This window comes from Lepisma saccharinum, chromosome 3 (assembly GCF_977018435.1).
Source record: "Lepisma saccharinum chromosome 3, izLepSacc3.1, whole genome shotgun sequence".
NCBI classification, from domain to species: domain Eukaryota; kingdom Metazoa; phylum Arthropoda; class Insecta; order Zygentoma; family Lepismatidae; genus Lepisma; species Lepisma saccharinum.
The window spans coordinates 138,809,155-138,836,635 of record NC_139231.1 but is presented as its reverse complement, the minus strand read 5'-3'; the positions used below and the strand labels follow the sequence as shown (position 1 = coordinate 138,836,635).

The 27,481-nt window shown below is 36.8% G+C and overlaps 2 protein-coding genes across 3 annotated transcripts in view; one reads left to right on the top strand and one right to left on the bottom strand.

The window, feature by feature from the left end:
- The window catches only part of LOC145985452 (spondin-1-like), a 67,617-nt gene that overhangs the window by 33,349 nt on the left and 6,787 nt on the right, over positions 1 to 27,481 (top strand). For both annotated transcript variants that reach the window (XR_014441423.1, XM_083119514.1), the window contains exons 7-13: positions 5,335 to 5,465; positions 11,641 to 11,827; positions 17,209 to 17,383; positions 18,841 to 19,030; positions 20,192 to 20,399; positions 26,437 to 26,657; positions 27,227 to 27,302. Coding sequence is in view for 1 of the 2 variants with exons in the window: in XM_083119514.1 (XP_082975640.1) it covers positions 5,335 to 5,465; positions 11,641 to 11,827; positions 17,209 to 17,383; positions 18,841 to 19,030; positions 20,192 to 20,399; positions 26,437 to 26,657; positions 27,227 to 27,302 (1,188 nt within the window). In the remaining variant the exon portion in view is untranslated. The remainder of the gene's footprint in view (positions 1 to 5,334; positions 5,466 to 11,640; positions 11,828 to 17,208; positions 17,384 to 18,840; positions 19,031 to 20,191; positions 20,400 to 26,436; positions 26,658 to 27,226; positions 27,303 to 27,481) is intronic.
- mIF3 (mitochondrial translation initiation factor 3) overlaps positions 20,776 to 27,481 on the bottom strand; it is a 34,723-nt gene continuing 28,017 nt past the window's right edge. Inside the window, exon 3 of the mRNA XM_083119515.1 lies at positions 20,776 to 21,054. The gene's annotated coding sequence lies outside the window, so the exon portion shown is untranslated. The remainder of the gene's footprint in view (positions 21,055 to 27,481) is intronic.

The following is a 27,481-nucleotide window of genomic DNA, read 5'->3' as shown; positions in this document are numbered from 1 at the left end:
ATTGTGCATTGTTTTGTGTGATATAAATATCTGTATGATCAAAAGTAGTATGTAGTATGTAATATGATGTCAATAGCAATTAACACTTCAAGAGATGTTTTAGAAGATACCTATAGTAAAATGTACTATTTGTGTGATATTTCTAAATTTTATATTAACTTTGATATATATATATATATATATATATATATAACACACAAAATCAATTTACCTTCATTTAATACTGTTAAACTTTTGAAAAATGGGCTTGGTTTACGAAGCCCCCCCCCCCGATAACCCATGAGCCCCCCCCCCCCCCTGGAGATCGATTCTAGCTACAGGCCTGCTAGTAACCAGTCACTTTTTAAAATGATTAACTCACTCACTTTTTCAAGTAATGAGTAAAGAAATTAACAGTTACTTTTATAGTTAATATTTCTGTACATTTCAACAGTAATGAAGAAAATATTTTTTTGCTGAAAAGTAGAAATAGAATATTAATATGTATAATTACATATGTATGTACGACACTCTCTCACACACACTCACTCTCACACTCTCTCTCTCTCACTCTCTCTCTCTCTCTGTGTGTGCGTATGGGTGTGTGTGTGCATGCATGTGTACAGGCCTTTATTCTACAAAAGAGGTATGGAATCTCTAATTTTCTATCAAACTATTTTTTTTTTTTAGATTTTCCACATATACTTATAAAAATTCAAAACATTAAATCTGGTTAAAAAATATGGTCTACTAATCACTAATTAACAAAACAAAATCTCAAGACTGACCTTTTGACAAATCTCCTGTTCTTTCTTCCCACTTTTGTGCCTTACTTTGAAGGATGCTGTGGTCATTAAATTCTAATTAACAACAAATTTGTAGCTGTGTTCATTCACTGGTGTTGCAATGAAGTGCATCTGGGAAATGCCTCATTCACTTTCGCTTGATCAAATAAATTTTACATATAAAAATATACCAGAATGCCATTACAAATAATTAACCCACGATCGCTCGTGCTATTAGATAAAATCTAACAATTGCAAAACTTTTGTTATTTCTAGATTGTTACTGGAGGTAACAATGCGTTAAGGCTAAAATGCCTCCTTCTATGTCTCTACTTGTCAACACTGTAGCAAATGTTATTGAAATTGAAAGCGAAACCTTATACTAGCGGCTTTGATCCTAGCCGAGTGCATTGTTAGATTTTTTCTAACATGCGAGTTATCGCGTCACATTTCCAGCGAATGATTGTACAACAGTTTTCCTTTGGGAAATACCGCTTTCATTTATTATTCCATCTGTGTACAGTGTAGTGGAAAGGTGCATTGGTTCTTCCAATCTGATGATTGTTGTTTTTGGCATTGTGTTATTGAAGAGAATAGCAGTAAAATGTCTGACAAACAAACTAAACAGTACATGATGTGGCTGGAAGAAGAAGACACAGATGAAGTGGACATTGGACCTCAAGACACAGGTTGGGAAACCGATGCAGACGGTCCATCAGAACATGAGGAAGTGCATACCGAGACAGAACAGTCAGTTAGTGATTCTGATGATTCTGTGACAGTTTCAAGACATGTGAATCGTGATACGTATCGAGGCAAAGATGGTTCAACAATATGGTTCAAGCAAAAAGCCCCACCAAGTGAAATCGCCAGACAGAATATTGTCACACAGTTACCAGGTGTGATAGGTGGGGCCAAGAATTTGAAGTCAATTCTAGACTGTTGGAAACTGTTCTTTCCGGATTCTCTAATCACACGTATTGTCCAATACACAAACGTAAAGCTCAACACCTTCCTACTCACGTAATACACGGGACTGCCCTCTAACTGATTTTGAAGAAATTTCAGCATTCCTAGGAGTACTATATCTTGCTGGAGTAAAGAAGTCACAGCACCTAAATACAGATGAGTTGTGGGCCACAGATGGAACTGCACCAGACTTTTTCATCGCGTCAATGAGCAAACGAAGATTTCACACTCTTCTCCAAGCTGTTAGGTTTGATGATATCACTACACGAGCACAAAGGAAGCAAGAAGACAACCTATCTCCAATTAGAGAAATATTCGATGACTTTGTTAGTGTCTGCATGAATAGTTACAGGCCAAGTGCTTACACTACCATTGATGAGATGTTAGAAGCATTCAAAGGACGATGCAAGTTCAGACAATACATTGCAAATAAACCTGCAAAATATGGCATAAAAATATATGCACTCTGTGATGCTAGAACATTCTACACTCTAAATATGGAAATTTATGCAGGAAAACAACCATCTGGGCCTTATCAAGTTCCCAATGATCCACAAAACGTGGTCTTGCGATTAATACGTCCAATTGACAACAGCAGAAGGAATGTGACCATGGACAATTATTTTACCTCCATACCTCTAGCTAATGAACTGTACACCTACCACAGGTTGACACTAGTAGGAACTCTTCGATTGAATAAAAGAGAAATTCCACCAGAATTTTTATCTGTCAAGGAAAGGCTTGTAAACAGCAGCATGTTTGCGTTTGGAGAGAAACCATCTAATAATTGTCTCCTCTGCTCTTATGTGCCAAAGAAGAAACAGAAAAAAAATGTTATGGTGATTTCCACCATGCATAATGACGACGGCATTGATCCTGACTCTGAGAGGCAAAAAAGCCAGAAGTGATTACTTTCTACAATCTCACAAAAGGAGGAGTGGATGTTGTAGATCGTCTGAAATCTGAATATTCTGTTTCAAGAATAAGCAATCATTGGCTTCTCACAATATTTTTCAGCCTTCTCAACATTGGAGTAATAAATGCTCAGATAATTTACAAAACAAATACTTGTTGGCTCGTAGAAAATTTGTTACACACTTAGTATGATTCTTACAAAACCACATATGATGAGACGGATGTCAGTTCCAAATGTATCACTTCGTCTGAAGGAGAAAATAAAAAGTATTGCAAGCATTGAAAGTCTGCCAAAAACTGAGAGAACTCTTGAATCAGAGGAAAAGTCCCGATGTGCCTATTGTCCCAAAAGAAAGAATCGATTCACATATCATTCATGTAGTAAGTGTTCCTCCCCAATATGTAAAGAACATACAGAAACAACTGTTTATGTTTGCCGTGAATGTGCTGCAAAAGAAGTTGACTCTGAATCTGATTAGAAACATCCTCAATTATAAAACATTTTGAATTTGAATTTATATCAATAATAAATTGTATTTTAATGTGCTTATTTGCATTAATGTTTTAATATTCATAAATAAGAATGCTGTAACAATGTAAAATGATTTCAATGTTTAATAAAACATGTTTGATAAAATATATTTTGCAAATATTAAGTGATAACTGAAAAAAAAACAAGTTGTTAGAAAAAATCTAACACGCGAGTTATCGCGTGACACATGAAGGCGCGAGCGATCGCGGGTTAAAGCACTTTGTGTATACACACACATATACATGAAAAAAGAAGGAAAGTAGCTAGAAGGGCAAATAAATAAAAATAGAAGGAACGATTCAAACATACAAGGGGACATCACAATGTTTTGCCTGTTGAGGTATAATTTTTCAATAATGGAAAAATTGAAACAATGAACATACATATAGTTTGCCTGTAGTGTCCACTCTACTCAAAGTTACCCTTACACAATATCATGTTCGATGCATTTTTGAGTGAGCATTTTACCAGGCGTCAAAAAAAGTTTGGAAAAATTCCACAGAACACACCATTCAGAGATGTTTTCATGTCCTGTAGGTCCTCAAATCTCATGCCGCAAAGCACAGACTTAAGTAGTTAAGTTCAAAGTGGGAGAAACCAAAAGTGCAGACAAGTGAAGGACTGACAGACCATCAGTGTCTATGACCGACGACAACTGCCACAGTGCTGATGAGCTCATTCGAGTGGAAAGACGGATCACCATCCAGGACATTTCTGATGCAGTGCACATGTCCTATGGGCCAGTACAGGCGATAATTGAGAGTTTGGGATACCATAAAGTCTGTCCTTTGTGGCATGAGATTCGAGGACCTACAGGAGGTGAAAACAGCTCTGAACGGTGGGGCAGGGAGTGTTCTGTGGAATGCTTCCAAACATTTTTGATGCCTGGTAAAACCTCGCTCAAATGCATCAAACGTGATGGGAACTATGTGTAAGGGTAACTCTGAGTAGAGGACACTACAGGCAAACTATATGTATGTTCATTGTTTCAATTTTTTAATTATTAAACAAATTATACCTCAACAGGCAAAACTTTATGATGCCCTAAGGTACAACACAATATGAAAATTCATACATTTTACAGCCTAGCCAAGAAACAGTTGTGGTGAATATACACTCATCTGGTGAATGTTCTTTGAATTGTTCTTTTAAGTGCACTTTATGCACAGAAAGGCTAATCGGGATTGGACCTACAGTTTAAAGTGGGATCCGAACCACTATGTGCCTCCACCGGGAATTGAACCCGGGACCCCTTGATTACAAGGCAACAATGCTACCATTGCACAATCGGGGAGGCCCACTCATCTGGTGGATCGAGTAGAAAAATCTAACAAAGTAAATAATAATAATGTGAAAATTTTAATCCAAATTTAATATTATTTTTATTAGTTTATAATTATTATTTTATAATAATAATAATCATAAGCATGATAACGATTTTAGTTATTATAATTATCTCTACTATTCAAGCTTTATCAATGGCCTGGACCCTCCCTACATCAATTCCTGACAATGCACACAACTACTTCTTTCATCACAAAAAAAAAAAAACACTTTACACATGCCTTTGTGAAAGACAATGCTCATGCTGTATTGTACTTTGAAGTGTTTCTCTATAACTAATGAGATCAATTCTTTAATGTATTTATGATATTTATTATATGCTAAGGATACAGCTCACAGAATATGCAGGTAGCCATGTTCTCTCTTCTGGTATCTACTGTTGCCATAACAAGATATATTTTTATCATGTATATAATCAATATGTTACATATCCATTCTTTATTTGGTAGAAAATTGCAACTTGAAAACATATTTTTATATGACTTATAACTATGTAATATCCATGCCTCACGTTAGCTTGCTATAATTAAAAAAACATATTAAATATTTTAAAATAACAATAATGGATAAAATTAATGAAAACATATACTTATCATAAATTAATTATTATTTTATCATAGAATTATTATTTTATAATGCATGGCTTACACTTAATTTAAAGCAAAATGCGAACACTTAATCATGTATTAATATCTGGTACAGTTTTTTCTTCACAATTGAATAGTACCCTTGGAAATATGTAGTATAACAAAATTTGGAATTCTAGTTCTTGGTTGTTGATTTTTCCATTACATTTTGTTTCTTCCATAGACCCTTCTTCTGACTGGGTGGTTGGTGTGTCTCGTCTTCCACTTTGCCAGCGGGACTGCACGTGGGCAGTGAATAAAACTGTGGATCTTTATCCATATGATGTTGGAACCAAAAATGGAATATCTTATAACGTGAGCATATTTTGATTAAAATTACATTTGTAGAAAATAACTTATACATACGGTGTAAGGAAAGAGAAGGAAACATTCATGACATGTAATAGTACATGCGGCAAAAACGGTAGCTCAACATTTACTTACAAAATGATCCTATACTTTAGCCAGTTTCTTGTTTTCATAGAGAAAAAATTGTTAAAATGTCCTGTACTTGCTTGTGTTAGATGTCTTAGGAATTCTATGCCATGAAGATATCAAATGTGTTGAAATATAGGAACTGATTTGAAATAAGTGCCTGTGTCATTAAGACACCTTTCTTGTCATATTTACTGTGTGTGTGTTAAGCTCCCAGAAAAGTAAATAGTTACCCCTATCAGAACTAACTTCAAAATGTGTGAGTGGCATAGTGGGAACATCGCTGCATTGTAATCAATGGGTCCATGGTTCGATAACCAGTGGAGGCCCATAATGGTTCGGATCACACTTTAAACTGTAGGTCCAGTCCCGATTAACCTATCTGTGTCTAAAGTTGACTTAAAACAAAAACTAACAGAAGAAAAACAGGTGACACTATATCTGGCCTGAATAACATGAATCCTGTATGGTGGGGACTCCATGAGGTTGCGGAGGTACGTAACATCCAACCACACGTGCATCAGAAGGTCCCAAAGTTATTTTGGAGTATGTAGATGCCTGTTCTCACTATTCCAAATAGTCCCACAGATAGGATTCAAATCTGGGGTCTATGCATTCTAAGCATGACTGGATCAACAAATTCACAACATAGAAATAAGCATGTCTCAGATCAATAATAATAATAATAAATGTCTTTATTAAGCTGGCGTGGTTCAGCCAAGGGCTGCTCTGACCTAACCCTTGTCAATATGATAATATATATATGAGATGAGTTAAACTGCGTATGGAGCAGTAAGCTAAATGTAAAATAATACACAAATACAAAAGTAATAAAAAATACATAGGAATTAGTTGCAGACAAAAAAAAAGTGTAACTAGAATTAAAAAGGCAATAGTAATAATAATACAATAATACAATTCCATATAGTGAGTGACTTGATACCTTCAGTATGTGCCCAGACTCTGCCATTGTTCCATTAACAGCCGATCTTTTACTTTACCTTTGAAGTTTAATGTTGTTTACACTTGCGATGTTTGCAGGCAATGCATTCCATGCTTTGGGAGCCGAAAAGGAGAAAGATGATTTGTAGGCTGTGGTAGAATGATGGGGTAAATTGAAGTTGTTCTGCTTACGGGTAACATACTGATGGATTTCCCTACGGGAATGCATCTTCTCAATATAAGCATAAATTCGAAATTAATTAATTTACTTATGTAACGTGAGTATATAGTTGTCATAGACTACGTTTCGGTGGCAACTGCCCCCTTCTTCAGGTCATGAAGTCTGCTATTACGTGCATACGTAAAGCTTTGTCATTTAGAAAGGATCAAGGTATATGTATGGACAGGTTGAATGTTAGGATGACTAATGACTAAAACTGTTAAAACTGCTATAAAAATGGTTAAAACCCGTAATGTTACTCTATCATAGTTCCATGTTGACAGGAACAAATATGTTCAATTACTATTAAAAATTGTTAAAACCGGTGAGGTTACCCTAACACTGATACACACAGACAGGAACTGGTATGCTTTCAAATGCTTGAGGTTGCGAGTGAGTCACTTTTCCTCCTTCCCCTTACTCCCCCTCCCCTGCTGTTACGTCATTTCAAATGAGAAGTCGCATATGATACTTGCCTCCTGGTCAAAGTCTGGGTTAACCTTGAAACCGATTTCTTTATACTCTTGATTATTCCATTTCTTCAACATTCCTAACCAAATTTCATCAATATTCCCATCATCCCTATTCAGCTTATTTTCTCTATCTGTACATATAAATGAGGCCTCGTAAACATTCCTGCTTAATAATTTGTCTTCCTCACGTATAACTTCACGAGTGATTATCTCATGCTCCGATTATCCCGTGCGGGGGTTTCCATCTCTAATATCTTTATCGTGCTCTTTCCATCTAATCCCCATACTCCTGCCAGTTTGCCCCACATATTCTTTCTTACACTGACATTTGATTCTATATACGCCCTTTCTTCCTTCTAATTCATTGCCCTTTCTATTTCTCTCTCTTTTGTAACTACTAAAGTGTTTTTCTAAGCATTTAGGGGCTTTCATCCCATTTAATTTTGTAAGTTTTTGTTACTCTTTCCACTTTTTCCGACACACCCCTGAAGTATGGGATAGCCACATACCTATATTCCCCTTTTTCCTCATTCTCGCCCAACTTAAATTCCTACGCAATTCTCCATTTTTGTACCCATTTTTTCTACCGATTTCAAAAATCCATGTTATTTCATCTTCCAGCATCATCTTACTATTACATAATCTTAGGGGCTTCGATAAAGAAGTTTTAAGAATACATTGTAACAGTTGGGCTGAAAAGTTCGTAGGCTGACTCATAGATGGCATTACTAGAATTAAATCCATGTGATTTTTACTTAGTACTAACCTTCAAAAGATACGTGTATAAATTTCACAGCTGCCGAATAATTAGTTCGTGAGATATAGCATTGTGAGTGAAGCAGCTTTTGTTATTGTGAAAAAATGGATAAAAAAGAATTTCGTGTGTTAATAAAGCATTGCTTTTTGGGGAAAAAAATACTATTTAAGCCAAGGCTTGGCTTGATAAACATTATTCGGACTCTGCACCAGGAAAATCAACCGTTGAAAAGTGGTTTGCTAAATTTAAACGAGGCGAAATGAGCATCGAAGACGATGCACGCAGTGGACGCCCCAAAGAGGCTGTTACTGATGAAAACATCAAAAAAGTCCACAAAATAATTTTAAATGATCGTAAAGTGAAGTCGATCGAGATAGCTGAGACTTTAAAAATATCAAAGGAATGTGTTGGATATATTGTGCATGAATATTTGAACATGCGAAAGCTGTGTGCAAAATGGGTGCCGCGTGTGCTCACAATCGATCAAAAGCAACAACGTTTTGATGATACGGAGCAATGTTCAGCGATATTCAACCGTAATAAAATTGCTTCCCCATCCACCATATTCTCCAGATCTGGCCCCCAGTGACTTTTTCCTGTTTGCAGACCTTAAAAGAATGCTCGCTGGAAAGAAATTTAGCACTGATGAAGAGGTAATCGCCGAAACTGAGGCCTATTTTGAGGCTAAAGAGAAATCGTACTATAAAAATGGCATCGAAAAATTGTATGACCGCTATAATCGTTGTATCGCCCTCGAAGGCAACTATATTGAATAATAAAATCGAATTTTGTCAAAAAAATATTTTTTACTATGTTAGCCTATGAACTTTTCAGCCCAACTGTTATTTGGTCCTCATAGCGTGTGCGGATTCCTTATTTATATACTGCCCACGGTGGCTCAGTCGGTAACGCATCTGACTAATATGCTATAGGTCCCGGGTTCAAATCCAGGAACTTTTCTAACATTGGAAGTGGCACTGGTGCCCACCCAGCATCGAATGACATGGGTACCTGGGGGAAATCCTGGAAGGTAAAGGCAGTCAGGGGCATGATGCTGATCACATCAACCCCACTCACGACCGGATCAAGAAAATGTAGAGCTTTACCCCCACACCCCCTATACGCCTTCATGGCATGGTGCTAAGCACAGGGGAGCACTTTACCTTTTTTTTATATACTTATCTCCTGCTAAGGGCTTATGAAAGATGCCCGTTTCGATTTTCCTGTCTGTCTTGTTGATCTCTAAATCTAAGAAGCTAATCCTATTATCCTTTGTAACGTTTGCAGGGTGTCTGGCGTTACGAAGGGGACTATTTTATCAGATGGTAGACATTAATAAGCACCACGTTAAACATATATATCTGCTATTTATTATTCTAATGGTTAGCAGTAGTGATTATAGACTAACTCCCTATCTCTATGGCCATTTAGTGATTTGAGCTATTCCTATAAGTATTAAGTCCCAAGTGTCACCACTTGGTTAAGCTGAGGCTTACCCTCTAAGATAGGAGCAGCGAGCTATGGCGCGGCCTCTTGTCGTCTCTCAGAGTATCTGGACTCAGCCCCCCGATCTATGATTCTCGTAGTATTTATTAACATGGCGTCCTTGTCTCAATTCTCCAACCCAACTTAGTATACCGCAACCTTGTGGTTATTTTGGCTGACAGTCCTTTCTGGCGGGGAGGTATGGCCTTGCTGACCATGACGAAGGCTTGTGGTCCGTAGACCTCAAGCTTATCGTCAGGGATGCTCCCAGAATATTCACGGCCAAGGCTCTGGCCTTGTTGAGCTAAACCACCAAACTTCCTGTAGGTAGCCTTGTCAGGAACCTTGCCCTCGATAGGTTTGGGGGAGGGGGGGGAAGGGCCTGGTCTGTATCACACGTGTTGAGGACGAGACAAGTGATAGTGACGCAAGTCCTATTTCCTGGTTTTGCTTTCCTTCTCTTGGCAGAGACAAGGCCCCATTATGTAACTTGCAGAAACGCTCGTTACACCTTGATGTCTTCTCTTGTGAATTTAATTCTTGCCTCTTGTTCTCCTAAGTTCGCATACAGGCCATTCCAGCACTTTATCTTTCCCAATTACGAAGATGTCGTCTACGTATCTCCCGTAGTACTTGACTCCCATTACTTACTGTGCTTAAAGCTGCATTCTCAATAAAATGTATGAAAATACTTGAAACTATCCCTGATATGGAGCTTCCCATTGCTAGCCCTTCCTCTTGCATAAAGATTTTATCATTGCAGTAAAAATAATTGTAACCTGTACTTACGTTAAACCACCTCATGTACTCCCACGCGGTTATTACATCCATACCATTTCCCACCAGCCATCTTTGTAAGCAATCCACGGCCTTCTCTCGTGGTACGCTGAGGTAAAGGTTGACTATATCAAAACTAGCAATTCTGTCATAATTTTCTAATTCAATGTTTTCAATTTCCCCCTTAACCTCCCATGCGTTCATCACGCTACAAGCCGTATTTTTCCGTACTTCCTTAATTCTTCCTGGGGGACCCCCGATGGTGCAGTGGTAGCATCATTGCCTTATAATCAAGGGGTCCCGGGTTCGATACCCAGTGGAGGCACATAGTGGTTCAGATCCCACTTTAAACCGTAGGTCCAGTCCTGATTAGCCTTACTGTGCATAAAGTGGACTTAAAACACCCAATCAATTCATCTTCCTACCAAGATCTTAGCTATCCCATAACCCGGGTAGGAATACGTGGGTATTATTGGTCTTAAAAACCTGATTATTTTTTAAAAATGGAAGAATATGATCAGATCTTTTTGCTTGAAAAATGTATCGGAAGCATGCATTTTGCACCATTTGTATTTTTTTACCGAGCTTTTGAGGGAGTTGAGGGCCGTAAACATTATCACAATAGTCGAACAATGGGTAGATTAATGCTTGGATGAGTCTTAGCTTGCATTCCGCAGGGAGGAAGTCACGGAAACGATTCAGATTCCTAAGTGTTCCATAAGCTTTCTTTCCTACATTGTCTTTACACGTTCTGTCCAATCGAAAATTTCGTCAAAAATCAGACAAGATTTTTAGCAGTGTTATTCCTGACAATGGGCAAATTGTTTATTTTGAGCTCGGTCTTAATATTTTTAATTAACAATCTTAAATAATTAGAACCAATGATCATGAAAGTGGATTTTTCTGGATTTATTTTAAGACCGTTAGATACACACCAGTTACTGATGATGTTCAAGTCAGAATTTAGTGACTGAAGCTTATGTTCCAACGAAGCATAATGACCTGAGAAATATAACTGGGTATCGTCTGCGTAAAAATGTGGAGTGAAGAATTTTCTAACTTGCTGCAAATCTGCAGTGTAAAGGGTGAAGAGGCGGGGGCCTAATATCGATCCTTGTGGCACGCCTTCTTTAGCGTTATAGGCTGAGACATATGAGATGGTGAATTAACATTAGAGCATAAGTTATTTAGGAGATAAATAAAAAAGGAGATAAGATTGGCTGGAAATATATTATTAAAACTATTCAGCTCTTGTATTAATTTGTTTTATTGTCTATGATAATTTACTACATTATTTCACATTACAAGATGATTATATTTACTTGTAAATGATGCTTCACATGAAACATATATAATATGCTCTTCTACTCCAATCATCACTGACTTCATTTTATATTGTAGGCTTCAAAGAACAAAGGAGATGAAACAATTCCAAGAAGTAACATACGACGCATAACATCAAATTTTCCAGATGACCCAAGATCACCTTTTTATAATCCATCTGGAGTTGAAATGAATCCGATAGCTCGACTACATTTAACACTGAAGCAACTATACCATGAGAACTGTCAAAGTGATGATGGAGAAGGTAAGTTATGTAATATAATCATCACCACCACCATGCTCATTAATTATATATTTCCTCTGCATGGGCCAACATTGAGACCAAGACCCCTCTACTTTTCCTTCTCCCACTCCTATCTTCTTAATGCAGTCAGCTGCATTAAGGCTCGGCTGGATCTCTGGCTGCCACCAGGGTGGCTGTTATCAAATTTTCCTCCTTTCGAAAAACTGCTGTGATATTACAAAAGATTTAATATTAATAGACTTACATAATCACAAAACTATTGAAAATATCTAGACAAGAGTGAAAGCAAACCACACAAAAATTCACGTCAATGTTCTAGAAGGAATTCTAAGCTGATGTAATTTTTCAAATTTTGGAATATCACAGCAGTTTTTTTCGAAAGAAGAGGAAAATTCGATAATGGCTGCTCTGGTGGCAGCCAGAGGACAAGCCAAGCCTTAAGTGGTCGCCTTTTGATCTTGCCACCGAATTTCCTGGATTTGGATCTCAGCCAGGGTGTGCACGTTCTTTGCGAGTCCCTTTATCAGTTTCATCTAATCACCACTCATTCTCATTATCACAATTAGTGACAGAAAAGGAATATAAAATAACAAATACATATAAACTTCTTTTGTTTCTTTTCTACTCCTTTTACAATTTGTTTCTTCTACTTTGTCACAATCTACATACCTCTAATGTTCTTTACTCCCATACAACACAGATTTAAGAAGTACAATTATGTCTTCAAAGTACCAAACTTTTTATGTTTGAAAATATGAACCAAAATTAATGTAAAATGTGTATTTTGTTACAAGCCATAAGGGCAGCGAACATAAATCAATCAAGATAGATGGCAGCACCATGAAGCAAAGTTTCTGTAAGTTGTTAAAGGTAAAGTAAAGGTAAAGTGTTCCCCTGTGCTTAGCACCACGCCATGAAGGCGTATAGGGGGTGTGGGATTAATAAATCAAGCAGAATAAGAATAAACCTTTGACAGAAAGATGGTGAATAATGTATTTACTCATGTATAATGCACACTTTTTTTACAAAATTTTTGCCCCCCAAAAACTGTGGTGCGTATTATGCATGGAATAATTTGGACAACCAACATGAAACCGTACAGGGTCATTCCATGATTTTGTGACACTCGCATTAATTTTTCATGTTTACAGAACCCTATCATGTTCTATATTGTTGTAAAGCTTAAATTCTGCAGTTTCTGAATATGGCAACAATATTCCATTCAATATGGTGACACTAATATGCAATGCGGTTGAAATAAGCTCATCACAATATGAAGGAACATTCTGATTTTTACAGTACTTTGGATGAACGAAAAGATAAGGAAAAATAGTTAAAATATATTACTGGCCAAATAATATGATATATATGGAGTGTGTAAATGCATCAATGGAAGAAATCTTGTGCTGCTAAGTGTTAGTTTGAGGGTTCTGAATGTGCCTCGTATAAATGTTATGTTAATCACGGAAAAAGTACTGTCAGATGGGGTTATTTCGGACAAAATGACATTTTTTTCATTTTATGTTGGTATTCCTGAAGTTTTGAAGTTAGAATTACCGCAGTTGCATTTTTCGAATGTAAAATGAGTGTTCTCGCCGGCTTCCGTGTGTTTCCCTTGTTAGTGAAAAACAATGCATGTTGGGAGCAGTTTCTACTGTCGGCTTCATTTTGGCTTGTTGAATTCTTGTGGAAACTTTTTTGTCTGATCAAATGAATCAGACTGTTGATGATTGTTGTTTCGTATTTATCCTGTTTATTATAAAAATGAGTGTGAAGAGTTGGATGGAGTAGCACACTGCACACAGTTTTCCTGAAGTGTGTAATATGCAACGGTAACTTCGGACAATGCAGTGTGAATATAAAAGAAAGTTAGGAGAGCAGATATACTGCAACTATGAACAATATAAAGTAGATGCGGCAGTAAAAGCCATTAAAGCTGGCAATTTGACATACTGCAAGGCCTCGGAGATTTTTGGTGTACCATGGTGCACCTTAGAAAATAAGGTAAATCGAACAAACCCAAAACCCATCGGAGCACCATCTGTTCTTGATCCTGAAGAAGAAAAAATGCTGATACATGGTATCTTAAAGGCAGCACAATCACTTCAAATGATTTACGTTACATTGTGAAAAGATACCTGGACAGGTTGGGAAGACAAGAGAAACGATTTCATGAGAATCTGCCAGGCGTCGAATGGGCAAGATCATTCTTGAAGAAACATGCAAATGTTCTTTTTGTTTGTCTGTCTGAGAATATCAAAAGAGCTCGTGCTGAGGTCAGCTCGGAGACTGTTCAAGAGTTTTTTAATCATGTACAACATGCCTTAGAGAACATCCCACCTGAAAATGTCATCAATTATGAAGAAACAAATTTATGTGATGACCCTGGAAAGAAACGTGCGACTGTTAAGAGGGGCATAAAACATGCAGAGAGGGTAACAGACTCTTCTAAGACTAGTTTTTCTCTCATGATGTGTGTTAGTGGCGATGGGAAGCTACTTCCCCCATGTCTTGTACAAGGCCGAACATTTATGGGACACATGGCAAGCCTGGTACGAGATACAACAGAAACAAAAGTGGGTGGTTTGACCTTCCGATTTTTGAAGATTGGTTTTTACGATAGCGCTGCCATATTCAAAACAGCTGGAGGGACATAAAGTCATTATTGGAGACAATTTGTCCAGTTATGTGTCTTTATCAGTGTCCAGAAATATGAAAAACAGAACATTTCTTTCATTTTTTTACCAGCAAATAGCACACATATTCTTCAGCCATTAGATGTGTGCTATTTTGGGCCACTTAAAAAAGCATGGAGACAAGTACTGGAAAATGTCCACACGTGGGTCTATCTCTAGAGATGCCTTTCCTGCCCTCCTGAAAGAGACTGTACAGAAAATCGAAGCACGAAACGTGGATATCATATGGAGCTGTTTCTGCAGCACTGGGTTAATTCCTTTTGACCAACAGAGGGTCCTCAAAAGGTTTCAAGAAACGTCTGGTAAAAATAAAAAAGAAACATCCTGGTCCTCCAGTTTCGAGGCTTTACTATCTGAAGCACGCTACGGACAATAGTTCGCAGTCGGAAATTGAACGTTCCTGCAGGGCAATCTCTCCTTGGTTCGCTCACAATCAAGTTGCTGTCAGAAACCAGGCAGAAAATGAAGCAGTTGTTACAGAAAAGCAGCAAGAATATGACACTGTGGAAATTGAGGCAGAAATTCAAGAGAGAGAGAACTAAATGAAGATTATGGAATTTCTGGACCGGTGCTTGACTTTGCAAGTTTTGTTGTAGTGAACTACAATTATGACCATGGAAACAATTAACAGACAAGACAGTATGTTGGCATTGCAGTTGACATAGGAGCATGGGACGTGACTGTAAAATTCTTGTGATCTAATAGTCGAAGTAGAAGAATGTTTGTGTTTCCGAATGTTGAGGACGAGGACACAGTAACAATGGACCAGATTGTCAAGATTCTACCAGCACCAAAGGAAAAACTAGTTCTTATTTTTGATGAAGATGTTATCTACCTGTTCCTATATAGACTAAACTACACAGAAATGTTTTGTATTATCATTTTGCTCTTTGTATTGTAGTATCATTTTGTTCTTATGTAAATTTTTGTAAGATCAGTTTTGAAACAAATAAAAAAATTGTAGAGTTATGAAAATCCCTGAAATAAAAAAAAATTATCCTTAATAAAAGTGTTTAATAATATATTTTTTCTCATTTTGAGTCCGAAAACTTCATACGTGGGATAAATTCGGACAAACTCCTAAAATAAATAACTGTCCGAAATTACCCCACCTACTGGGGTAGCTACGGACACAATTTAACATTTTTTAACACCATGTAGTGAATTACTCTGTAAAAAAGAAGTAAAAAGTAAAGTGTTCCCCTGTGCATAGCACCATGCCATGAAGGCATATAGGGGGTGTGGGGGTAACGCCCCACACTTTCTTGACCCGGTCGTGAGTGGGGGTGATGTGATCAGCACCACGCCCCTGACCACCTTTACCCCCCCCCCCGGGTTTCCCCCAGGTACCCATGTTATTCGACGCTGGGTGGGCGCCGGAGCCGCTTCCACCGTTAGAAAAGTTCCCGGATTTGAACCGGCCGGGGATCGAACCCGGGACCTTTAGCATGGTAGTCACACGCGTTACCGACTGAGCCACCGCGGCCACCCCTCTGTACATTTTCCAATGTTCAATATGCTCCTTAAACATGTAGCTAGCTGAATAAAATAAAATTATGTACAATTCCCTCATCATTACAGTAACAAAAAAACTGTAAAAGTGTCCGAAATAACCCCATCTGATGGTATATATTTTGAAGTTTTGTTAGAAAAAGTAAAGAAAGAATGAGCAAAATAACGAATAAAAGTTTAAAGGCCATTTTCCACGATTTTTCACATTGTAATGTAATGTTCTGTGACACCAAGAAAAGCATGGCCGTTCTAGCAGAATTCGAGCATGCACCTCTTGTCACATGAGATGCAAATCAATGGTATTTGTTGGGCGAGAAATAATAGAAAATAACTTCTTGAGCATTGTAAATCCATAAGGTAATTTTGATCTTGCTTTATACTATTACAGAATAAATAAGGTGGTTAAAGAATGAAAGCATTGGGATGCTAAACACAGTGGAGGGAGAGGGGGAGCTGGCATGGGTTGGTGACTTGTTGTTTACACATTGGTCCACATAGCAACAAGTGGTTCATGGAATAGGTATGATGTTATTCGCTCTTAATCAGCATAGCATCAGCCTTATGACCTACAACTAAGAAAGCCATGTCTTGAACCTGGATTGTACTGTGCATTATGAATGAGATATAATTGTTTGTCACTTCTCCCCATCAAAAACTAGGGTGCGCATTATACATGCGTAAATACGGGAATTAGGAAAATGTATAGAAAAGAAGGAAGAGAAGTGATATAAATGATGAAGAATGACGACTCCTTTAGTTGAATTGAGGCAGACATCACTATGGGGAAACAATAACTCTGTATACAGATTCAGAGTTGGCACACAGCTATCATCCATCTAAGAAAGAATTCTGGGAAGTTTCAACTGCTTTCCAAAGTTCATACAACTTGAATCCAGAGTTCCAGTGGTTTCAGGATTCCAGTGTTTAGTATGTTCTAGACTATAGCATGTTCCAGCATCTCAAATTCCATAGAACTGGCAAGGGGTTTGACCCAGATGCATTTTCTTCCAAGAAATATGAGTTAAACTGATGTATCTCTAGAACTATTCGGCATATACTAAATTAATTAGGTTCCGCCAAATGAATTTATCAATTTAGTCAATTCTTTCTATATATAAAGAACCCATGCCTTTTGTACCTTCAAGAACAATTATCATTACATTTCTATTTAAGGATCTTGTTCCATGACACAGTGGAGCGAGTGGAGCTCGTGCAATGTGATCTGTGGTGAAGGCAACAGAACCAAAACTAGGAAATTTGTAGATGAAGCAAAGGCTCAGATGTCAGGTTGCAGCAGGAATTATCTGGTATATCGAGAAAAATGTTCAGCTAATTTCCCAAGTTGTGAGTGAGTATCTAAATAGACAAATAATTAATTAAACTATTATAAGTAGATTCATGCATATTTCGTTTTTGACAGAAACATGAAATGTGTAATGTTCATCTTTCATGATTTTCAAAGGTGTAAAGTGCATTTTCCTACCATGTTTTGTCATGAAATGATGCGAAATGAACTGCAAAATGTGAAATAAACTCTTAAACACGAAATGTGGAGATTATTTAGCGACACGGCACTTTCTAAAGTCTGAAATATCCTGAGAGTTATGGAAATCATGGAAAATTGATTAATTCTGCTGTAAATATTTGAGAAGCAAAATGGACTCCTTTTACAAAGAAAATGTTCATTTTGTGTAATAAGTAGTTTTCAAATCAAATTTGGGATTTTATTCACCATTTGAATATCGAAATGGCACTTTATATACTGCTTTTGATCCTGAAATGTTCACAGTTTTGTACCGAAATTTCTAATTTTTATTTGCCATAAATATGTGGCTCTAATCATAAGTAATAGTTATAACACATAATACACTGAAAATAAAAGCCATAATCAAATTTGAAGCTGTTTTATACATTTCCTTTGATTTTTATAAGTTACATTTAAACCTATCCTTAAGAATTGCATATCAAGTTAAAAGAAAAGGTCAATTAAAGATTAAATTTAAATTTGTTGTGTTCTCCTACAATTTTATTGCCCTACATAGGTTGATAGTATTATTTGTGTTACTTTGCATAGTTAATATCTAGGTTACCTAGATAGTTACTGTGTACTTGTACTAGTACTAGTTATCTAGTACTGTCTTAAATAATCGTGTTTTTAGCATCTCTATAATTGAGCAGCTTGGGAGTAAAATTTCATAACCCACAAAAGTATGAAACCCAGAAAAACAAAGGTGAAAGTTCGTTCACTGTCCTCGTCCAGGATTCAGTCTGAATGGTGAATCACTTAACATTCCGGATTCCGTGTGAATAGGGAAATCACTCCCCATTCAGGATTGAGCCTAAAGGGCAATGCATTGTGGTTTATGGGTTACCCATATGCTCCCTTGTGTTTCTGACAGCCACCGGTTTCTAAAGGAACTTCATTTGCTAATGTACAGCAACTGAATTCAATGTTAACTCAATTTTGAATGGAGTGGGAGTCATCAAGTTTTACTTCTGAGTCACTCAATTGATAGTTTGATATATTCATAATCCTACAAGAAACATTCTAGGTGGATTTAAATAATATGTCATCATTAAAATTAGTTCAAGAACTGAATGAGTTTCCACCAAATCAGTTGGACCAAAATTATGTTATTAAGCATGTGCATAATAATTCACTCATTTAGAGTAGAATCCATTCATGGGGATAGTGAATGTTAAACAGCTCAAGTGGACAGAAAACTTAAAAATCAATTCATATTGAAGGCGTCACATGAATTTCTATATCTGCTTAATTTCACCACATATTTCTCTTTCATGTAGCTCCTTCCCACCAAAAGATCCAAACTGTGATGTTAAGCCTTGGGGCGAGTGGTCTTCTTGTTCAACTGCCTGTGGAAAGGGAACTCGCTTTAGGACCAGATCTTATGCAAGAAGAGTGGATCACGACAAGTGCAACGTGACACTGAAGGAAGAGTCTGCATGCTTTGCTAGCCTTAGTGGATGTGAAGAGGTATGCAAGCATGTGATTTTCTATTTTTAAATAACTATTATATAACCAATTTGTAAAGTGTATTAAATTAATTCTAAAAATAATTACTGCAGATATACATATCTATCCTCTGCTCCCCCACTCACCTAGGTCAGTCTTATTTTGAATGTTGTCTTCAGAATATGATTTCTTCTTTAACTGTCACATGTACAAGCTTGATTAATTTATTCTTATTTGATGTGGTGATATTAAAGATGATGCTTTAATGTATCCTTCCTTACATAGGAGTTGTCATAACAATCTCCCAGATTTGTACAAATATAGAGGTGTCCCGCATAACGAATATGGTGTATGCACTTTTTCTAACTGTATTTTACATACTTTATTTTTTCTAACTTAGTAAATCCCTAGCATTTCCAACATCGGTAGTGTTTTAATATTCCCTGTGGATTAAGTTATTTCTAGAGTAGCCTATGGAAAACAGCATCCCACATAATGGTTGATTGATTGATTTAGTTTATTTTAATTCACATTTTGTGCCACTTGGCTAATTTGCAAAGATGGGGATGAGTGATGAAATTATGAAATTGATGAATGGACATTCACAAACAACCAAGCCCGAGCAGGATTCGAACCCGGGACCCTTGGCATCGCAGCACAATGTGCTAACCACTTAGCCACAGGCTCCAGCCCCACATAATGAACGCTGCCTCAGAATGGATTGTATTTGTTATTCGAGGCACCACCGTACAGTGTAAGGGAAAGAAGTAGGGTAGCACAATGCAAATAGAAAAGGTTCCCAAACTTTGCTCATGGCGTTTCATCAGAAAACTGGCACATCTTTGGCTAGTGGGGAAGTTCTCACCAGTCAGTATGGCATCAGGCGTAGTTTGGAGTGCATGAAAACTGAGTCCAGTATCTTCTTTGTCTATGCAGCACCCCTAATTTGGAATATGTAACACCAGTGTAGAACACTAACACTACCTGGAGATTTTCACTCTATACACTGAGCAGTACCAAACTATCACAAGTTGCTCAGAAAGTAAGAGGACCTGCATGCTTCAGGAAATGAAAAATGTGTTAATACATTAAAATGTACTTGAAAAAGCAAGTTTCCAAGTGGATGCTGGTAGCAGCTACTGAAATTAATACCAATTCCTATTTTATTCTTTTCACTTACAGACTACTCCTCTTTGTGCAGTTACTGAATGGAGTGAGTGGAGTCCTTGTGATAAAGAGTATGGAAGAAGAGTTCGAAACCGCCAAGCATTGCCTCACTTCACTCACGGCATTTGCCAGGTAGAACTTGCACAGATCGTGGGATGCATAGGCAATGGCAACACAACTGAAGTTCACGATCCTGTGCCAGAAGTTCCCATTGAAGGTGATGGTAAGTAGAACGATACGAGAACAACTGCATAATATATGGACTTCTACTTATAAAAGCAACAACAACTTAGCGTGAATAATGTATGAGAGTGTTTGTACATTTTAACATTTTCAATTCAACAAAAGTGGTAATCATTTTTAACTATGATGTCACATTTACTGTAAGTTTTATACAGGGTGTCATTAAAACAGCACTCACAGGCTACAGAAATGTATAGAGAACATCAAAAGGAACAACTTCTTTTGGTACCATTTTTGTCATTGGTGCATTGTTTTGGCACTACAAACATTCAAAAGAAGTATTTTGCTGTATGTTCACAACCTAACATAGCATTTGATCGCAGCTGTGACAATATATCAAAATAATCTGTTTGGTGTGTATGTAGTTGTTTCATTGTAATAGATTTCGCCACCTGTTTGGTAGCTTCGTCAGGCACGTACTGCCTTGTTATGGGTGGAGTGGTTTTCTTCTCCCATTTGTACATGTATGCTTGATGGCACTAGTTTACGCAAGTATTTTTCCTCTTCTTCCTTTGGTGAGGGGTTCATTCATCAGCCGCATCCTGGGATTCAAGCTCTGTGTGGACAGGTTTCTGGTCTTGTTGTTGCTTTCTGTTGTAAAACGGCACATGTCAGTGTTGCAAGGAACTCATTTTCTGCAAAAAATGACACATTATCACTCACATTATGTGTTGTAAAATATAGCGAGGAATACATCCAGTAACCCAATGGGAAGTAAACCAGGGATGTAAAAACAGTGAAAAAACAAACATATCCAAAAGGGAGTGGTGGAAACTGAGGCAGAAGGGAACATACAAAACTTTGCCTGCAGAATGTTCAAGGCAGGAACCAGACATTGCTGTGGGGTGGGAGGTGGCAGCTTTGAGGACCAAAAGCTATTTTTTTGGTTAGTGTTGTCTCTTGAGCACTTAATATGTAGATGCATGCATATTTCGTTTTTGACAGAAACACGAAATGTGAAATAACACACTGTAATGTTTATTTTTCATGCTTCTGTAAGGTATGAGGTGCATTTTCCTACCATGTTTTGTCACGAAATAATGCAAAATGAACTGCAAAATGCGAAATAAACTCTTAAACATGAAATTTAGAGTTTATGTACTGACACGACAATTTTTGAAGTCTGAATTATCCTGCGAGTTGCGCAAATCACAGAAAAGTATTTAATTTTGCTAAATATTTGAGAAGCAAAAATGGACTCCTTAACACAGAAATAAACTTAATTCTCTGACAACTACATAAAAGTGCTGTTACAAAGGGAGAGTTAATTTTGTATAAAAAATGTAGTTTTTAAATCAAATTTAGGGTTTTATTCACCATTTTAACACTGAAATGACATTTTATATACCACTTTTGATCCCAAAATGTACCCAGCTTTTTACCGAAATCTTGAAATTTTATTCACCATAAATATGTGGCTCTATTAATATGAGTTATGTGGGATTTTTGTCTCTAAGCCTACATTTCATTTATTTGCAAATTGAACTTCTACTTTTATTCAGGTTTTCCCTTTTATTCTGAAACATGTAAATGTTATCCACTGTAAAGTTACTTTTATTGGAAGGGGGGCATGCTCCCTGTATTCCTTGCATGCTTGAGCTTGTCGAAATACAGGTACACACAGGAAAAAGAGGAGTTGGATATTGTGGAAAATGCGAATGACCTTTGGACTTACAAATTTGGTTTAAATCAACTGAGTTACAGTCACAAGTCACACGCATTTTCACTTCTAATTTTGTTAGTCTATCGCGAAGAGAGCTTTAAATGTAATATCTGGCCCATACGTTTATTCATAACATTCTTTTACCAAAATTATTATGCTCCTTAACCAGAGAAGACAAACATTGAATAGTAATTAGTCTAACTGCCATCATCTCTTTTTGTAAATCATGTCCTGGTACTTCCTCCTACTTGTCCACAGGTATCTACTATGCACATTTCATCTTTACCACCTTCAGATCAAGCACTGATATCACTATGACTTACAAAGTATGTCATATTATACAGCTATGCCTACACAGTCTGTCTATCAATGTGTTTTCTAAAACTATGTGGCATAAACTCTTATTTACTTACTTCCTCTAGTCCCCTTCTGCCATCATAGCCTCGATCCATCTCCTCCATTCCTGTCTGTTTCTCATCATATTTATTGTCTTATTCCTTTCTCTTCCAATCTTTTCCATTCTGTCTTCAAACATTATCCTTGGTCTTCCTTTACCTCTCCTACCTTGCACCTTTACTTCCAGAATTTGCTTTACCTTTTTTCTTAATTCATTCTGAATACATGTCCCCACCACTTTAGCTGTCTCTTTTCAATTATTTTCTCTAGCGACTCCTGTTCCACTTCTCTTCTTATTCTTTCATTCCTCACTTTATCTCTCCTAGTCTTATTAACAGCTCTTCTCAGGTATTTCATTTCACTAGCTTGAATTTTACTCAGATGTTTATCTTGAACTGGTAAACTTTCCATTCCATATGTTAATGTAGGGACCAATACTGATTTGTATAGCTGCATTTTTGTCTTTACTGCCACTTCTTTCTTTCCCATTATTGTTTTACTAAACTGATAATATACTGTACTTGCTTTTCTTTTCCTATTTAGGATTTCTTTGTCACACCTACCATCACTTGTTATGATGGTTCCTAAATATTCATATTCATCTACTTCTTCCAAGTTCTCGTTTCCATATCTAATTGCTATTTCATGATCTTTTTCTCCTTTTGCCACCTGCATAACTTTACTTTTCTTAATATTAATCATCATCCCTTTTCTCGCAAGTTCTTCTCCCCATTGTATTACGCTCCTCTGTAAATTCTCTTCACTGCTAGCAATTAAGACTATATCATCAGCATATAGCAGTACTTGCAGTTGTACTACTCTCATATTCCAATATCCTATTTGTACTCTTGGGGTTCTTCTTTTGGAAATTTTAGTTATTTCATCCATTACATTAATGAAAAGTAAAGGACTGAGACTATCTCCCTGTTTAATTCCTTTTTCTATTTGAAATTCCTTAGACTCGTTTCCTTCTATTCTTACTATTCCTTTTACATCCTTAGATACACTTCTTATTGCTTTAATAAGTTCCTTAGGTACTTCCTTACTTTCTAATGCCTCCCATAGATATTTTCTAGGTACCGAGTCAAATGCCGCTTTCAAGTCTAGAAATGCTAAGTATATTCTTTTATTTTTGTCCAGCATTTTCTCCATCATTGTTCTTAATATAAAAATGTGATCTTGAGTCTGTCTCCCAGGTCTAAATCCAGCTTGTTCCTCTTCAAGTTTTCCCTCTATGATTTTTCTCAGCCTCCTTTCCAATATATTCGTATACATCTTATATACCACTGATGATAGACATATTGCTCTATAATTATCACATTCCTTATTACTCCCTTTCTTGTGTACTGGCACAATTATGTTCCTTTTCCACTCTTCTGGTATAGTCTTAGTTCTCCATACTTCCCTTAATATATTCAGTAGTATTTCAGCCATTCTTGGTCCTCCATATTTTATAAGTTCTGGTTCTATTCCATCCCATCCTGCTGCTTTCCCAATTCGTATCCGTTTAATTACTTCCCTCACTTCATTCTCTGTTATCATCATATCTTCTTCTACATGCTCCTCCTCTTCTCTGTTTCTTATTCTCTCATCCTCCTCCTGTTCCTGTTCCTGCTCCTCATCTTGTTCTTGCTCATTTGTCCTATCCTTGAACTTTTCTTCATAGTATTTTCTCCATTCCTCCATCACATTCTCCCTTCCTATGACTAGTACATTTTCCTTATTTCTTATAGCTCTTGCTGCTTTTCCCCATTTTCCTTTCAGACTTTTGACCATATTCCAGAACTGCTTTCTATGTTCTACAAAACTTTGTTCAATATCATTTCCAAACTTCTCCCATGATTTTCGCTTTGCCTCCTCTACAGCCAATTTACTCTCATTTCTTTTTGCACATATATTAACCTATGTTCCTCTGATCTTAATTCTAGGTAATTCTTCCATGCTTTCTTTTTCTCTTTCACTTTCCTCCTTACTTCATCCATCCACCAATTAGTTCTTTTCCTTTTTGTATTCACCCTAACTTTGCCACATACTTCAATTGCTGCATATAGTATCACTTCCTTAAATTTTTCCCACATACTGTCAATTTCCATTCCTCTTATTTCCAATTCATTCAATTTTTCTTCTACTAGTTCCTTATACTGTTTTCTCTTCTCTTCCTTAGCCAGCTGCTTTACTTGTATCTTTTCAAACTTCCTATCTCTTTCTCTATTATTCCTCTTAAATCTTGTTATAGCTATTAGCAGTCTGTGGTCAGTACTCAATTCAACACCTCGAATTACCTTTACATCCATAAAGGCATATCGAAGAGCTCTTGCGTAAATTATGTAGTCTATTATACTCTTTGCCTCCCTTCCCTCAGCTTCATAAGTGATTTTATGAATTTTCTTATGCTGGAAAAAGGAGTTTCCTTGTAGCAATTGGTTCTCTACACAGAATTCTATTAATCTTTGTCCATTTTCATTTATCACACTTTCCCCTCCATATGGTCCCATACAACCATGTGACCTCATCCTATTGTTTCCAGTTCTACCATTAAGATCTCCCATCAATATTACCTTCCTATTCTCTTCATTCTCTTTATTCACTACTCTTTGTAATTGAGTATAGAAAACTTCTTTCTCCAATATGTCCTGATCATTTGTCGGGGCATAAACTTGTATTATTGTTATTCTTTCTTCCATTTTCAGTCTAACTGCTATTATCCTTGAATTCACTGGTTCCCATGATTCCACCCTTTCTTCCATTTGCTCATTAACTATTATTCCAACTCCCTCCTTAGCTCTTCTTCCTCTACCTACTCCAACATATCTCGGCACATATCCTCTTTCAAGGCACATTATACCACTGCATTTCTTCCTTACTTCACTTAGTCCTAGTACTGCTAGTTTATACTTTTCCATTTCTCCTACAATCTCCACTTCTTTTCCATTAATTGTTTTAATATTCCAAGTTCCAATTCGGATATTCCATTTCCTTGCTTGTCATCTTCTACTAAATCCATCCTTTCCGAGGCTACCTTTATTTCTCTGAATCCGCTAGTTTTAGTCTGGTGTGGGGGATTAGCCCAACGACCAGGCTGATTTTTATTTTCAGGGTTTTCTCCCATATCCTTTGGTGCTCCCACACCCCTGCAAGGCAGCAGTTGGTTTTGGATATTTGACGGAGATATCCAATCCACTTCTTAGTGGCTCATATTGGCCACTAAGGTCGTAACTCTTCCGCTTCCATTGCCGTTGGGATTTTCTCTATGATCCTCTTCCGCCTCTGGAACTGTTGGTCTTCGCCCTCCGGGCCGGCTCTCTATATTTTAACCCCTAGAGAGAGGATGGCCCAGTATTAAGCCCCAGGCACTGGGCTCCCTGTTGGTCCACGGGTATTTATTCTATATTCGAACCACCCTACCATATCTGGTGGGATCCCTCATCCACCACCCGAGGGACGTGCCTGGTAGATGTCAGGGTCCCCATGCACTCAAACATAAAATTCACTGGTATTACCTCACTACTCGGAGACTTCATGTCAAAATTGTTAGGTCTGGACACACTGAGAGAAGGAAAACTTACGGTGGTAATGATTTGGTTTATTTTACTTCGCTTTTACACCACTTTTGGTTAATTGTGAAGATGATGATGGCTGATATGATGAAATTGATGGAGATACAATCACAAAAAAAAAAAAAAAAACAACAACCACTTATGCCCACCCCTGGCATCCTAGCATGCAGTGCTAACCATTCCACTACGTAGGTTGGGTTACGGTGATAATGAAGTGAGATTGAAAACATTAACCTGTGTATGTATACATCATCTGACCTTCTACAAAAATATTGTGTCTAAATGAAAATTTCTGTCATTATTGATGCAGTTTTATGTATAAAGTATTGTGAATTTGTTCGGCATATTTTGTGTTACAGTACTTAGTTGTTGCACCTTTTGATTTATTATATTTTTATTAGTTTCAGATAACATGGTTGGCTACATATTAAATGGTGATGATGATGTTGTTTTAAATCCAAATCTCATAAATACGGATATTGCATTCCCACCACCTTTGACGTCACTGTCTCACATAAGTGACAGTGTCATTGTACATTGCAAACTATCAGACTGGACCGATTGGTCTCCATGTAGTAAAACTTGTGGTAGAGGTGTTACTACAAAATATCGTACTATTGTGGTAAGTAATGTCATTCTGAAAGTATTTACTTTCTTGTTAAAAAAATAATGAAGATATATAAAAAAATATTATAAATTGTTCTTCACTAAAAAAGAAATGTTTGTACCAAGATCTCTGTAACTAACAAAACCTAAGAAAATCCAATATATGCAAGGTTTTGAAATAGCCAAAATTGGTGCATGCAAAAACACAATTGATCCCAGTCCTAAGAAAAATTACTAGAAATCGAAGTAAATGTATTTTGAACTATCAACATATCAGAGTAACAACACAGAAAATTAAAAGCTTTAAAAATAGTGAAGCAACTGCTTATTGTTATCTGGACCTTCTTGTATGGAATTAGCCAATTATAAGAAAATGTACATGGTGTTTGAATATAGGTAAAAGGTGGATTTGGAAAATTTGATTTTTTCAACAGAAAATGCTAGTTTAGCACATGAGAAACGAAAAATATCACAGCATTATTTTGAGTCTATTTATTCTTACATTATTTTAACATATCTTATGTATGTATGAACATTAAGTTAGTTTGAAAGTTTAATAATTAATTACATATCATCATTTTACAGCATGAACCAAGAAATGGTGGGAAAAAATGTTCCAGAAAACTTGAAAAGAAGAAGAGATGCAAAATTAGGCCTTGCGGTAAGACATTACTTTAAAAATATTACACTTTTATTTATTGAATGTACGAGAGTGATTCAAATGAAAACCTTAATTAGTTATTATGAGGCAAATGAGGAAATACAGAAAAATTATACATACATCATTTTTCAACATAGTCCCCATGGCGTGCAAAGCATGTATTCCAGCGCTTCGGAAGT